This window comes from Dermacentor albipictus, chromosome 1 (assembly GCF_038994185.2).
Source record: "Dermacentor albipictus isolate Rhodes 1998 colony chromosome 1, USDA_Dalb.pri_finalv2, whole genome shotgun sequence".
NCBI classification, from domain to species: domain Eukaryota; kingdom Metazoa; phylum Arthropoda; class Arachnida; order Ixodida; family Ixodidae; genus Dermacentor; species Dermacentor albipictus.
Window position 1 is genome coordinate 329682799 of NC_091821.1, and position 14791 is coordinate 329697589.

Consider the following 14791-nt stretch of genomic DNA (forward strand, 5'->3'; position numbering starts at 1 on the left):
CCAGCTGACACAATGGGCTTTAGTCACAGGAGCTATGTCGAACTGAATAGAATAGCCTAGCCAACAATGATTGCCCAAGAGGCTGCTATGCACACAGGCATCTTGCCCTAGCTATTATCACAGGGGCACTCCACAACATGGCACCGCATGTCACTCTCATGAGATAATTAAATACCTTTCAAGCTAAACACCACATAAAGCAGTGAACTTGCAATGCACTCAGACACACTGTAAAGGAAACTGGCTCAATTAGCTTAGCCAGCAACAGACAAACCATACCCAGCATGGACATACCTAACCTTACAATGATCTCTGTCAATTTAAATAGAAGAAAAAGCAAATTGATGGTGGTGTCTGAAAGATTATGCACAACAAGGCTACCACCAGTGACATGATGCTCTAAACTAAATGCACTAAAGAACCACTACTCGAAGTTAGTTAATCAGAAGTTTAACGAGAAGCCTAGAACAAGTACAACCATAATAGTCGAGTTATTGCTCTGCAAGACAAGCGAAAAAAAAACTATTTGTTTCTATTCATTTTGTTCCTAAAAACTTGTGAATTGCTCTTCGAGCAGAAAACATGCTAGATTTAAAATTTTTAGTAGCTTGCTCCCACTAAAAGTTTTCAAGCACTTATAAATTCTTTTCTGACCCCTCATCACAGCTAACTTGTTTCATTGTTATCGTTAAGAACTGCACGCTACCAGCTAATGATTGCATATAGGTAAGAAGCAGGTTAACTGAGCCAACGATACAAATCCATATCGAGATTTCTGTTTGTATTAGCTTTCTTGGACAAACAAGCAAACTACACAGGTCTCTCCGCTTTTGATGGCCAGGAAATGAATATAATAACACTCTTTCAGTAGCAGACTCACTTCTACACAAGAGTGTCATAAAATTAGAACAAAGATCAGATGCAGACACTTCTATGATACCACTGTAGCAATTTAATTAGACTTTAATATATGAATGAAATGCTCATAAAGAGCTGCAGCCCTAAATGTCCATACTGAAGGCTAATAAACTTGGGACAAGAAAATCTTACTCCTTCGGACTCTGCCTTTTCCACAGTTCTCTTCGAAAATTGGCGATTATTTATGTGAGCACCGGCTTCTTTGACTGGTCGCTTGGAAGCTGGCTTCACCTTCAGATCAGCTGGAAAAAATGGAGCAAACAGAAATGCAATTTATTGTCTGTGCTTCTATCCATTTAAGAGGATTTGCTGAAAGTGGAGATGAAGGTATTTTCAAATTTAGACAAAAAAAATTAAAGGCATGCACTCACACAGGCGGAAGACGATTGAGCTATGAGCTCTACCAACACTGTTCCCAGCCACAGCGATATACTTGGCCTCATCTTCAGGTGTCGGACTTTTCATCCTCAAGCACCATTCACCGTAGCCTTTGTTCTCTATTACAGAAGAAAGAGCAAACAGCACATTAAACAGACACTAATGACAAACACCCAATCAGTTTAGATTGACAAAGTATTCTTTCAAGACATTAATTCCATTAATCTCACAGTAATAGGTTGATTAGCAGAAGAGAAAATGAACTGCAAAGTTCCATTTTCTTTAAGTTCGCCACGAAACCTTAGTGCAGGCACGTCAGTATCACATCACATTTTGTAAATTTCTTTTTTTCATATTTCAGCCATTGTGGCTCAGTAAACCTTCCAGAAACTTTCTATGTTCAGCCTTTGGCTTCTTTAGAATAGGATTTAGTCCATCTTACCAACAGAATGTTCACTAGGTCTGAGCAGATGCTGTCAATATTCGTGATATCATGGCTAGCTGATGCAGGAACTATGGCTTTGCCACCTGTCTTCCAATTTTGCATCTTTTCTGGCTTACTAAGCCTCTTCTCAAAGTAATAGTGGCTATTTTGACATTGCAGAATGGTACTTAGCTCATACAGCTTAAATCGCTTTTGTCTTGAGTATCCCTTTAAGACCATTTCATCTCCTGAATTATGTTTACTAAGTAAAAAAATTAAACTGAAAATTGTGCAGTGCTGCCATCCAATGAAGTGCCACATCCCCAATTTCAGAAATAACCATCAAGCAAGTAAAACTATTCAAATGGTACCAAAAAAATCATCAGCGATTTCTAAGGCACCAAATATGTACAATATCAAGCATTTGTTTTCTAAGGCATGAAATGGAAAGGTGAAGTAAGCAAACTAACAGGCATGCTATACTGCTGCTCTCTCTCTCTCTCTCTCTCTCTCTCACTCTCACACACACACACACACAGCACAATATCCTAAAGCAAAAAAAAATCAGACATGAAAAACTTTCAAAACAATGGATGCATTATGTGCATCAGAAATGAAAACGTCTGCAGATGTAGACACAGTATATTATTGAAGACCGAAGTAGCAATGTGAAGGACAGTAGAATTTTTTACAACAGCATGACACCATAACAAGCCCTTGTTGGCCTAGCTACTGCTTGCTGAAAGACATGTCTTTTGCTGCAAATTGAAAAATGTATTTGTGACAAAAAAAAACTTCTTTCAATAAGCCACACCATAATGGGACAAACTAATTAGTCATTTAGCAAATGTGTGCAGCTGAAATCAAATGGTTTAAAAAGCTGCTCACAGAAATTCTGAGATCGTGGAAGCAATGAAAAAGTTGAACATTTGTAGCCTACAGACGGCAAGAGAAGTTGATGTGTGAGCCCCACAAATCGATGTATTGAGTATATCTCCCAATTTCAGATTTCACTCTCAAGTTGCAAATGCCACATTTCTCATGCTTCCAATGTTGTGACACAGCTGTATGTGTGAATACAGGCATACTAGAGCTAGTTGGTGATGCACAGCTATTAGAATAGGACTGCAAATTCACAACATGCAGAGTCCTGTCTCCTTCATTTGCATATTGTTAATCTGCACTCCTCTTCTAATAGCTGGGTGAATACAAAGCAGGAGTAAACACTGAGTAGTAAGCGTAGATAGGATTGTGACATACACTCAGCCAATGGTGAGAAAAGGCTAGACGCCAGTCAGCAGCAGTCAGGAAAGAGAAAGAAAGAAAACATAGAAAACGTTTCACACACATGGGGCAAAGCTACACACACATGTGGCAGAGGCATACAAAGATAGTTCAGGTAGGAGCAGTAGCAGGAACATGTACAGGAAAACAAATCTAGGGTGACCACAGTTAGATTGAATTCTCCCAATGTCCTCTCATTCTGTACCTAAATAAAGAAATTTGCTCAGCCTTATCAGTTGCAGTGCCCAACTACGGCAAAGAACTATTATTGGTAGTGTCTACAACCGGTTCTTCGACCTAAGCCAGTTGTGGTGAATCACAACTGCTTTGCAGCTCATATGTAGAACTCAGAGCATTATAAAAGTCAAAGCCCTGGATAAAACACAAGAAATACGACATTCATACTGCAGCTACAATATCTATATGTAGTTCTATATATAATATCTATATCACACTGCAAAGCACAGCCATCTTTAATAAAATCAATTTTAAAAAGAAGAACGCAATAAAGAGAAGGCTACTATCAGCAGTACTAATAGAACTAGCACCCAAGGCATGACAGGTACTGGGAGTGTTCTGAACAACCAACTCTTAACAAAGAGCAGCAAGGTTGGTTAAAGCTGATGTTTGCAACATTCATTCCTGGGGAAAATGAAATAAAAATGCAACAAGTGCCATACTGCCTGGAACTAGTTGCCAGGAAAAGATGTGCAATAAAAATAATGTCTGCTAGGTTACGCAGGTGGACCCTTTGATACTGTCAAAATTTTTGCTTAATCTGGTCTTGTAAATGTTGCCAAACCTGATGCTTCACAAATATCGGGACAAGAGGCCCCTGATGCAAGTACAAGTTCCCTAATAACCAAACTTGTTTTGCTACAGCATTTCTCAAGCCTGCAGAAATATGTGCTCATATATATACATGCAGCAAAATCAGAGAAATGCCCCACTCACCTACACAGAACCTTTGCTCTTCACTGTCAGGAAGGGGTAGGTCATCGCGCAGGAACCAAACTCGTGGCTCAGGATAACCACTAACCGTGCATGAAATTTGCACCCAGGAATCTCCAGTCAACTCCACTATGTGCGGAGCCACCGTGAAATCGGGTGCATTTGCAGCCCGGCTTGTAGCTGTAGTGTAATAAAATGTCAACACTGTGTCACCAACTTAGATGCAACTTTCTCGGTGAGAAAAAAAACAATGAAGGATATAGATCGTACAGAAGTGTAGTAGACTCCCATTGCAACTTGTTCTCATCAATAAAGGGCCCTCACCAGGTCTGGCCATTTTGAGCTAACAAGCACAGTGCATACAATGTGCACTCATGATTGTGTCTGCTAAGAATTGCATCACTAAACGCCATGAAAAACGCTGAAATTTCAAACTAAACGCCGTTTGCCCTTCTTGCGGGCACCGCGCTCCAAGACGGAGGGTTGACATATATGCGCAAATGTGCCTACTTATATGTACATGCTGTGATGGGTCTCATAGTGACAAGCAACTTCAAGAATTATTCAAGGTAACATCTGTTATTTGTGTAATCTGTTGCTTCAATAGACAAATTAAAATTTAGAGGAATAATAAAACCCATAACCCGAATGTCTGCATGTTTCTGTTTTACATCGCATCGTAGAAAGAGAGATGTACTTCCGTTTCGTCTGTTTGTTCCCACATTGTTCAGTGGCGCATGCAGACAACGAGACTATATCGTTTTCTACCATGTTCCAGAGCGCAATCATGCTCTGTGATCGGCTTGTGTCTGCCTCAGTGTTCATGTAGCACTGACTGACACTGCTAGTCAGGTGTTCTTGTGCACAGTGCGCAAAATAATGCGCTACATGAAACGAGACAAACGCAACAGCTTGCACGCAAGAGCATCAGTAGAAGTGGGCCGTGCAGCAAGAAAGTGAGAGAGAAAGAAAGGAAGGTGGGACCCGCGACGTATGCGTCACGTGATGCACCTCCAGCTCCGGTATGGCAGAATGCAGCGAAGGAATTTTGCCTGCGGAGGCTAGACGGGAGCAACTGGCGAGAGTGTAATGTTGGTGGTGACGCTCACCTCCTGAAATCATGGGTTCACAGCACTGAAATATTTCTATCTGGGCTATTAATGAACCGATTTCAAAAATTTTCACAGTAGAACACTCTCTAGAGCAACGTTTATAGATACTTTTTTAGTTCCAGAACTGCGCCTTCCCAGGCGGGCGTGATTTCTTCCTAGGCGCTGAGAGGGCGCTGCGGTCGCGGGTTGCGCGGTGCCGGCGGCAGCATTGACGGTGTGTGCCGGTCGGCTGAAATAAAAGTTGCGGCACAGTTGCGTGTTTTCTGTGCACGATTCTTTTAGCCTGCGTTTGTCTTCACCCCTGTGCGAGAACCTTGACCTTGCAGTGCGCTCGGTTTGTGGGGCTACCGAACAGTGCGGCCGCGGACGGAAGCATTTCGTAACTCTGTCGATACGCTGTGTTTTCTCTGATGTGCTGGGCTTAGCGCAATGCCGACCTGCTACGCACCTGGCTGTACGAGCGGGTACAAAAGCAACACTCAGAAGCGTCACTTTTTGCACCGCCATCGGATCCGGAACTTCTCAGCAAGTGGAAAAGTGCTATTCCCCGCGCGGACAAAGAGCTGAGCAAAACGTGCAAGGTTTGTGACCTTCATTTTGACGAAGCGGACATTTCGAAGACGTTTAAGCATATTATCAACGGTGAAGTCGTCGAGATCGACCGGGCGTACTGGGCATTGAAGGAAGGTGCAGTCCCCGTTAACTTTCCCAACCTTCCCAGTTACTTGTCGAGAAAGCAGACTCGGCGGCGGTCTCCGAAAAAGAGAGCTGCAGCATCTACGCATGATGTGACCACAAACAAAGCACACTTGCCCACGGACCGACGAGAGCAGCTGACTAACCAAGAGGCGCCTGTTCCCCTGCAGTGCACCGATTTTGCTCAGATTGTCGAGAATAGTGTGACAGTTCGGCTCCCAGCCAACTGGACAACAGCAGTACTCGAAGAAGAACCAGGGCAGCGTCGGCAGATTGTTTTTTACGTGGCCGGAATGAAAGCGGGGGCGTACACAATCCTGAAGAGCGTCGTTGTACGCGACGATATCACCTATGTTGTCCACGCAAACGGGAGGCTGCTCCGACAGTCGTCTTTTGATGTAGAGATTCGTTCTCTGCAAGATCTAGAAGCCCTGCTGCAGATTGTACACAACAAACAATTTTGCCTAGGCTGCTCTTGCAGTGATGTTGCCACCAGCAGAGCAGGGGTGAAAGTTGGAAGCACATTGTTCCACAAGGACGGCTCAGTTTTGACGGACGCAGACAAAGGTGTCTGCAATATGTGCGTCACTTTGATTAAGAGCCTGAAGAAGAAGATATCTACGCCAGCAAGGAGGAAAGTCCCTGTCGCAGCTTGTGTGCTGAGGAAGCGATTGATTCGCGCCATACAATCGCTGTGTACTGCGTGTGCATCGCGATACACATGTATTGAGCAAGCCAATGTCGAATATTTCTTTAAAGTAGAATGAGCGTGGAGAATTTCGGATGGAAGAATACAAGTTAGCACTCGATGGCTGCGAGTTGCGCAGTTGCTGAAACGGGCAGCCAGCTCTTGAGGCACATAAATTCAGCTACGTGGATCTCTGCGCGTATCATAAAGAAAAGAGTTGTTCCGCACGGCTGTGAGGAAATATCATACGTGCTGCAATAGATTCGCGCGATTGGCATGGGTAGCGAATTCGTGTGCACGCTTGACAGCCACTGATGCGCGAACGTTCATTTAAAACGCTGTTATTCTTGATATTTCCGCCACCGCTCAAAATACCTGGGCGTACACATTACTCCTTGCACAATACGGCCCGTTTCAAATAAATCGCGAACTGGAATAGCCGCAAAAAATGCCGAGCAACTTCCCAAGAACAGTTATTTCTTCTGCAGTAGACGGCCAGAATTGGTGAGAACCTGAGATGCCGCAGTGGAACGCTGCCTGCTAGCAGACGACGCTCACTCTCCTAGCGCAACCCGTAACCGCAGCGCCACGGTGGCGAGAATCGCGACAGGCCGCTTTTTCTCTATGGGCGAGGCGGAGAGATACGGAACTAAAAAAGTATCTATAAACGTTGCTCTAGAGGGCACGTAACAACTTGCAGCGTATGACCAAAATTTTCTGTGTGGCCTGTTGAGGAGTGCTTTAATAAATCTTTATTTATGCCAAAATTGATGCAAGTGCTTGGCTGATTTTCTATAGACCAAATACAAAAAAAGTAATAATAATAATCTACTTGCTGAATTCTGCCAGGCAGAATTTCAAATTTGTTATATGAGTGAATGTGCCATGAATCGCTTGCAAAAACAGACATTAGACATGGATGCACCATGAAATGCTTGCAATAACAAACATTAGCAAAAGTGAAATTTGGTTGCAGTTGTGCTTGAAGCCAAACTCCTGCAGCCATTACAGATACTTGCTACTTATCACAGTGAGAGGCACAGAGTGACCTCATACTCCAGCAAAAGCAGATGGCGGTTCTGTGGACATAAACTATGCCAGTGTCAGCAATGATAAGAGACATACAGGGCTAACACTATAGACACTAATTTAGAAGGTCCTACAGGTGCCTGAAAGCGAAATGAATGTCTAGTCTTACACATGCCTTTCGATTTTAACACTTCGGTGAACCTAGAATAGGAAATTAATTTTATTTGATGACTGCTGTTACAACAAACTTCTGACAAGACTGACAGATTTTCTTTGTCTTTTAAAGCTTATCTTAAAGGGTGTCTACTGTAAACGACAAACATCTTGGCACAAAAAACTAACTTCATTAACAATGCTAAATGGCAGCTCTACAGCTATATATTAACCCTTTCCCTACCGAGCTTTTTGAGCAAAAGTAATACAGAAATACCGATTTTTTTTATTTGCTTATTTAATTCTATGTATTTTGAAACAAAAAAAATCTTCAAAGGCACTTCATTGGTGAAATATGCACAAAATATATTTTGAGAACATTGGCTTCACTGCACTGCACAGCAGAGAGTCTCCAAGTTTCTGTAGTCCTCAATGCAAAAAATCTCATTGGAATTTAAAAACAATACTGTGACAAGCAGGGCTCATACTTGTGGTAAGGGATATCAGATCCCTAAATTGCAGACTTGGTGGGCTACATTTCAAAGCAAAGAATAGTGCAGACATGTCAAGACTATCGTGGTCTGAATCCGATGATTCAGAGAAGATATGCTGCTCAGTATTGTCACTGCCACTCTCGGTAGAGAACAGAACTTCTTCTTCACTGTACAAGTCCTACGAAACCTCAGCAAACAAACATTTTCTTTCTTTTTTTCAGAGAGCAGCAGTTGCTCGCACATGCATGCATAGAGGACGACAACATTTTTAAATTGCAGTTGCCAGCATCAAACCGTTTCTCCACAAAAATGCAGGCTTTCAGCGAGTTTTTAATTTTTTACTGTGCCATCTGTTCAAGCCAAAGAGAACTAAGCAAAAGTTATCAGGGTAGCTCGAACGCGGCAGTTGCAAACACTTGTTTCTGCATGGACAAGCTCAGCTCGTCTTCGGTGGGAGTGGTGCAAACCGCGTGGACTAGCTCAGCTCGTCTACGATAGGGAAAGGGTTAAGCTCGAATGGTGCCCTCCAAGAAACCTTCTTGAGAACTTACACATGAGTGAGTTAGTATGGGTGCATAGTGGTGCAAACAGCACAAAATTAGAATGGATACAAAACAAAAACACAAACAGGCACTTTTAGTGCTAGTGCTCAGCCTCTATGATATAAATGACATTACAAAAAGTTCCCACAATTTCTCTCTTGCATGTAAAAGGGTGTGTGCCCTTTTACACAAAACATGATAAAATTACGTACCTCTTACAGCCAAGGCAAAATCACACCAGACCTCATCTTTGTCAGTGTAGGCAACAGCAGAGTAGGTGCCTTCATCACTTTTGCCAACATCATAAAGCTCCAAGACATATTCCTTCCCACGAATTTTAGTAATCCGACAATGGTCATTTGGCACCAGCTGCTCTTCGCCTCGAAACCAGGCCACACCTACAGAAGATATTCCAAAACATCAGAAATACAGTGTTTCGTCATGGGCCCTCAAACAACAAATAATATTCTCATATACTTGCCCAGCAGCTTGGGTGTAGATACCTCACAAACAAACTTGGCAATCTTTCCGCAATGTAAAATGGTCTTGGCTTCCGGCTGCAAACTGAAGCGCAGTGTAGAGTCCTTGCACTGCTTTCGTGCACCGGGTTCAGAGTAGGTGGGTATTCTCAACTGCTTCAAAATTATCTTGGCAGCTGAAACATGCTCTTGCTTTTCCTTTTTTGGCGTTGACGTCAATGGCCTCCCAGAACTCTTGCAGTCTTGCATCATCTGCAGCGAGGCTCTAAGTGGTGGCTTTGGGAATCCCCTGTCGTCTTTTTCGTTCTCTACGAGCGACTTGTATTTCCAATTGGTCTGCACATGAAAGAAGTAATGGACATTAAATGCCAGAAACTAGAACAATAAAGTTATTTCAGATGCTGATGAGGCAGCTTGGCAACAGTAAGCTGCCCCAAAATCATGAATAATGACCAACAAATAAAAGAATGGATGCTATTACCGGTGCATCTACGGATTTTCGTGGCACTATGGCACTCTTGGCATTGCCATTGGTAGCAGCAGCTGTCGTAGGTTCTTTATCAAAGACATCCGTAGCACCCAATTCCTCCTCCGACTCCGATGCACTAGATAATTCCAAAGAGCCAACAGAGAGCTTCTCTGACATTTCTGAAAGCTCATCAAGGTCCCTGGAACAAGAATGTAGAATCACATTATAGCCAGGGCTTAAACATGGCATTCATGTACTCAAAGTCAGCACTAAACAAAGACCCACATTAAGGAATTCAGCATCAAGGTACTGTGTGTGTTCCTACTGCCTGTTTCTCAAACTCTACCCTCATCCTTTACTTCCACAACTTTAATAAAGATCAAAGAAAGTTAGGACAAATGACTGCAGAGAAGTGTGCAGTATACCGTCTGTGTGCTGGATACATTACAGCTCATGTGAAAAATAATTTTATAACTAGTTCAACTTTTTCGAGGTAGACATTCCAACATTTCACTTTCTGACATAAAAGTAATGAAAGAAACAGTCTTCCCACAGCTTATGTATGCAACATGAAATTGTAAGGTGAACCCACATGACCCCCACCTGTACACACAGCTTTTATATTTCAAAAGCTGTGAGCAGCTGCGCCCTTTTCCCTACATGTCTAACTCCATGTAAAACTCAAGGTTTATGAGTAATTTCAACTAAATCGTTCAACTAATAAACAAACATACAGATGGCAAGGAAAAAGATGATCAGATATAGCCCCTCCAAAGGACAGCCTCAACAAAAATAGTGCCTCTGAACGATACTCTGCTGTGCTTTTTAGTGAAGCCTGCAAAGATATTTTATGCCACTACCACGCCAGTACAATAACTTTCACCACTTGGGACTCAAGTATCCCAATTTCATATGCAGCTCTACAAGCACTAGCGACAAGTGCTGAAAAAAGGACGCCGTCACTGTAATGGGATCCTATGATGACGAAGAGTGCCTAGAGGCACCCCGGCCCTAAGTTATGAGGCTGGCTTTGAAGGGTCCCTCACCAGGACCCATAGCAAATTTTGGTTATACGCTGGAAGTTGTTACGTGTCTTCTAGGGAGCGTTCTGCCACTAAAATTTTAAATATCGGCTCATTAATAGCCAAGATAGAAACATTTCAGTGCCGCGAACCCACGATTTCAGCAGGCAGGCTCCATTGCCAAGCAAGACGCTCTCTCCACTCGGCCCATCTAGCCTACGCAAGTGAAGTTCCTTCCCTGCATTCTCCCATACCGGACCTCGAGGACTGCGTTACCCATACGTCACAGGCCCCACTTTCATTTTTTTTTTCTTTTTTCCCCCCCCTTTTTGCTCCTTGCCTGGTGAGGGGCCTTTAAGACCGCCGCATGGGAATTGTAGATATACAGGACACTACATATGTCAGAACACAATACTCTGAAGAAACATTACTACTTACTTGCTTCCCAATCTTACTCGGCCACAATCATCTGAGGGATTTGGAATGACCATGTTGATGGGGTCATAGTAGGCCGCATAGCGACCACCCCGGAAGGCTCCAAGAGCCGCACTGCGCTTGCGCTGCCGAAACAGCCAGTTGTCCTCCCAATCCTGCACGCATGTTGTCCAGACACGGGCTGGCGTGTCTTCGACTCCTTTGGCACTGCCCGTATGGCCATCGACACCATCTCCTTCCAGCTCATCCTCCTCCGAGTCCAAGGCATAGGGAGTCACAATGTCCACACCCATTTCCGGAAAGGGCACCTGCATCAGCAGAGAAAGGAAGACATGTGGTGCTGCCCTCTTGACCTACCCCTTTTTGAGCATAGGTGTGTATATTGTATTTACTCGCATAATGAATGCCCACTTTTCCCCGAAAGATATGCGCAAAGTTAAATTTTGGTTAAATTTTGGGCGATTTCTTTTTCCTGTGGCCACCTCTAAAAAAGTCAGTTTCACCCGAAATGCAAACCATCGATTGCGATAGCATATGTGTAGACAGCGACACGAAGCAAGGATAGTAGCTTTATAGGCCGTATAAACTGGCAAACATTTTCTTCAATGCAAACCGAGCGGTGAGAACGCAGCACACACAGAAGTATGAGCTGCCATCGACTCAGCCCCCAAACGCAGATCGCTTTCAAGATATGGCGTGCTGCGACCCTGCAGTTGCTGCCAAAGTAAGACACCATGCCACCCCTTCCCCCTCCCTCTCCACCCCCCGGCGCCATACTCGCAACGGAAGAGGGCGTGTTTCCTTCCCACTTTCCTCCCTTGTACATGGGAGACAGCCGTGATTGTCGGCGCCCCTTGGGCACGGTTGTGCAATATACAGCTGCTGCCAGAGTACAACACCACCGCCCCTCTCTCCCCTACCCGCTACCGGGGTCATTCGCACGACGAAAGACTGCGCGAGCTTGAGCCGTAATCGTCGGCTTCCCTCACGCGCTTACCTACACCATGCGGCGCATGGAGACGACGACAGCAAAAATTCACCCGGAGTGTCCACATAACTGCTGTTGCAATGAAAGTAATAAACACGGTACGATTCGGCGTCCGACATGGTGTTGGACGCAATCGCAGCCATTGTTACACCATATCAGGCACCGAATTGTACCGTGTCTCCTACTTCACTGCAGCAAGTTCAGGGTGCGATCATTATGCGAGAAAAGAAAAAACACATTTCTTCATTGGAAAACTGGGGAGTGCGTTCATTATACGAGTAAATACGGTACATATTTCTTTCTCCATTGGTAGGCAACACTTGTGCTTGCTTCCACCTTATTTTGTTGATTCAATACAGTTCAAAGTACATCACATTGCCCTGACATTACAAATACAATTGCAGAATGGAAGCCTGACTATGGTTTGCAACAGTAAGCAAGATGAGAAGCATGTGAAAATGAAAACGAAAGCTTCTCACCTAAGGAAATTGGAAATGTACTACAGCAAATGAGTATTTATGTTCAGTGAAAGCAAAGTGAACAACCAACTACTATGCGAGGGAAAGTCAGAACTAGTCCTCAAATTAATCCTGCATGCACATGAATGAATATCAGTCATTTGCCAGACTAACTTAAAGCTGCAAACAAACAAACGAACAAGAAAGGCACAAAAGAAATGCACCCACCCTATGCTCCCGAGACAAGTCCAGTATAAAGGGAACCTGTGGACGAGCAATGTTGCTGCACTCTTCAGGGTCGGAAGGAACTCGATTCCTCTCGTCGTCGGATTCTGTGTAAGCTTCCGTTATTTCCTCCTCAATTTTCTCCTCAATCTGTTGACAAAATGTTTAAGTCGCTCATGACAACAGATCTTTCAAAGGAAATTCCAACCAGTCTGATCATTAGAGCTTGTGAACGATTGTTGCCATTTCCTTAGAGACATTACAGCAAAGACGCCTTCTTTTTACCTCTTAAACTTTTTGATAACAGGATCATTTCATGCAAGTGTCACACTGATTTAGTTTTTAGTTAAGCTACACTTTACAAGCCAAACACAGAATAAAACAGCACTTTGTAGCACACAGTGCAGAGCATTCCGTACTAAGGCTAAGCTTCAGCTCTTCCAAAGCACGAACTTCTGAAGTCAGACACACGTGCAGGAACTCACAATATATTTAAATGGGTCCTCCTTGACACGTGACCAAAAGAACTCATCAGACTCAGTTTCCTCAGTAAACTCTTCTTCCTGGCCGGAGTCCGACAATGGGATGTCGGATTGGCAGCCGACATCAATGTGTTCTGTAAAGAAAGAGATGAGGAGCTCAAAAAATTCGGCAGTTTCATCAGACTGACAGTGACAGCAAGGTTTAACAGCGCGCCTAAACTCGTCGGACGGCGTTATAACTATACGCAAGTGCGATGTGTTGGCATGATGCAGCACGCAAGGCAACTCTTGCTGGGCAAAAGGAACATTGCCCTGGCAGCTACTAGGTGTCTCGCAACACTGTCGTTATGAGCACTGCAAATGGTGTTGCAGGCATCCCACCTCAATGGTGCACAAGACGAGATCAACATGACACTGTTAGCCAGTGCACAATTAAATATCAAATAATGTCAACTTGATGGTTACTGCTCAGACCAGTGCACATACACAGCAGCTCAGCAGAAACGTCAGTGTCCTCACAGTACCCAAGCGCACAATGTTGACGCCAGCAGCAGAAGGCAGAATGCTACCTTTGCTGCATCACTGAGGCAATTGAGATTGACAGTGCGGTCAGTTTGCACTTGGCTGCAAAAACGATGAAGCACTCTGTCTCTATAAACCTTCTAACCCTTCATGCAAGAGTCGCACGTGCACCATCAGCAGGACAGCCTTATAACAGCGGCAGCAGCACTGAAAGCGTCTGTATAATTGCTATCCCAACAAAACACAAGAATAAACTGTTATAAGAGTGCTTATGCCAAAGCATAAGTGGATGGACAGGCTTGCAAGAAAGGCCACAATTCGCTGTGTAGTGCTGTTATAGTAATACAGCAAAATCCCACTGATCTGTGCCCTATTTCGTTTCCCTGATCACCACATCGTGTCTGCACAATCCTGGTGCAAAGTCCATAGACTCCTTGATTCCTGAATGTTACATGTTCCTGGCTCTGGTACTTCTTTTCTATGGTTCTGCAAAATATGTACTATCAATGAAGTTTTTTTACATCTGAAAATGAAACTGGCTTTCTGGCATTTCCAGCATCTTCATTTTTGAAGTTTTGTACCCCTTGCTGTAAGACCTGACCTGTCATAAAATAAAATATGATTACAAATGCCTATTAACATGTTCACTGCGGCAGCATTCTTTTGAAGCCTCAATTAATGTGCGTGCAGGATGAACGACCGGTGGGTCATTTGTCATATTGCTCTGATGCGGTGTGACCCAGCGATGAGTTACCGGAGAGTTGTGCTTCTTTGAAACTTCATCAAGGCGCGACAGATGGCACCACAACATATTGGGCCAGAAAAAAATTTTTTTCCTTTTCGCCAATTTCTAGCAAAGATGTCCTTTACGCACTGCAGGAAAGCCAGGCACAGTCACGAAGTGGGAGCTTCCGTGGACCATAGGTGACCTAAGCCACAGTGACCATTTCAACTATTCCAATTACTACTATTAAACTAATACTGCTAATTTTATAACTATTAGAAGCAACAAGTAACTATGCAGTTTCTGAAGTTCCTTTAA

General features: G+C 43.7%; 1 protein-coding gene across 6 annotated transcripts in view; it reads right to left on the reverse strand.

Annotated features, from left to right (window-relative positions):
- The window catches only part of LOC135909360 (uncharacterized), a 101753-nt gene that overhangs the window by 21459 nt on the left and 65503 nt on the right, over positions 1-14791 (reverse strand). For all 6 annotated transcript variants that reach the window (XM_065441335.1, XM_065441328.2, XM_065441320.2 and 3 more), the window contains 9 exons: positions 13231-13361; positions 12749-12895; positions 11078-11382; positions 9630-9816; positions 9151-9484; positions 8882-9067; positions 3959-4135; positions 1290-1415; positions 1051-1160 (listed from right to left, as the gene is read on the reverse strand). In XM_065441335.1, coding sequence (XP_065297407.1) covers positions 1051-1160; positions 1290-1415; positions 3959-4135; positions 8882-9067; positions 9151-9484; positions 9630-9816; positions 11078-11382; positions 12749-12895; positions 13231-13361 — 1703 coding nt within the window. The remainder of the gene's footprint in view (positions 1-1050; positions 1161-1289; positions 1416-3958; positions 4136-8881; positions 9068-9150; positions 9485-9629; positions 9817-11077; positions 11383-12748; positions 12896-13230; positions 13362-14791) is intronic.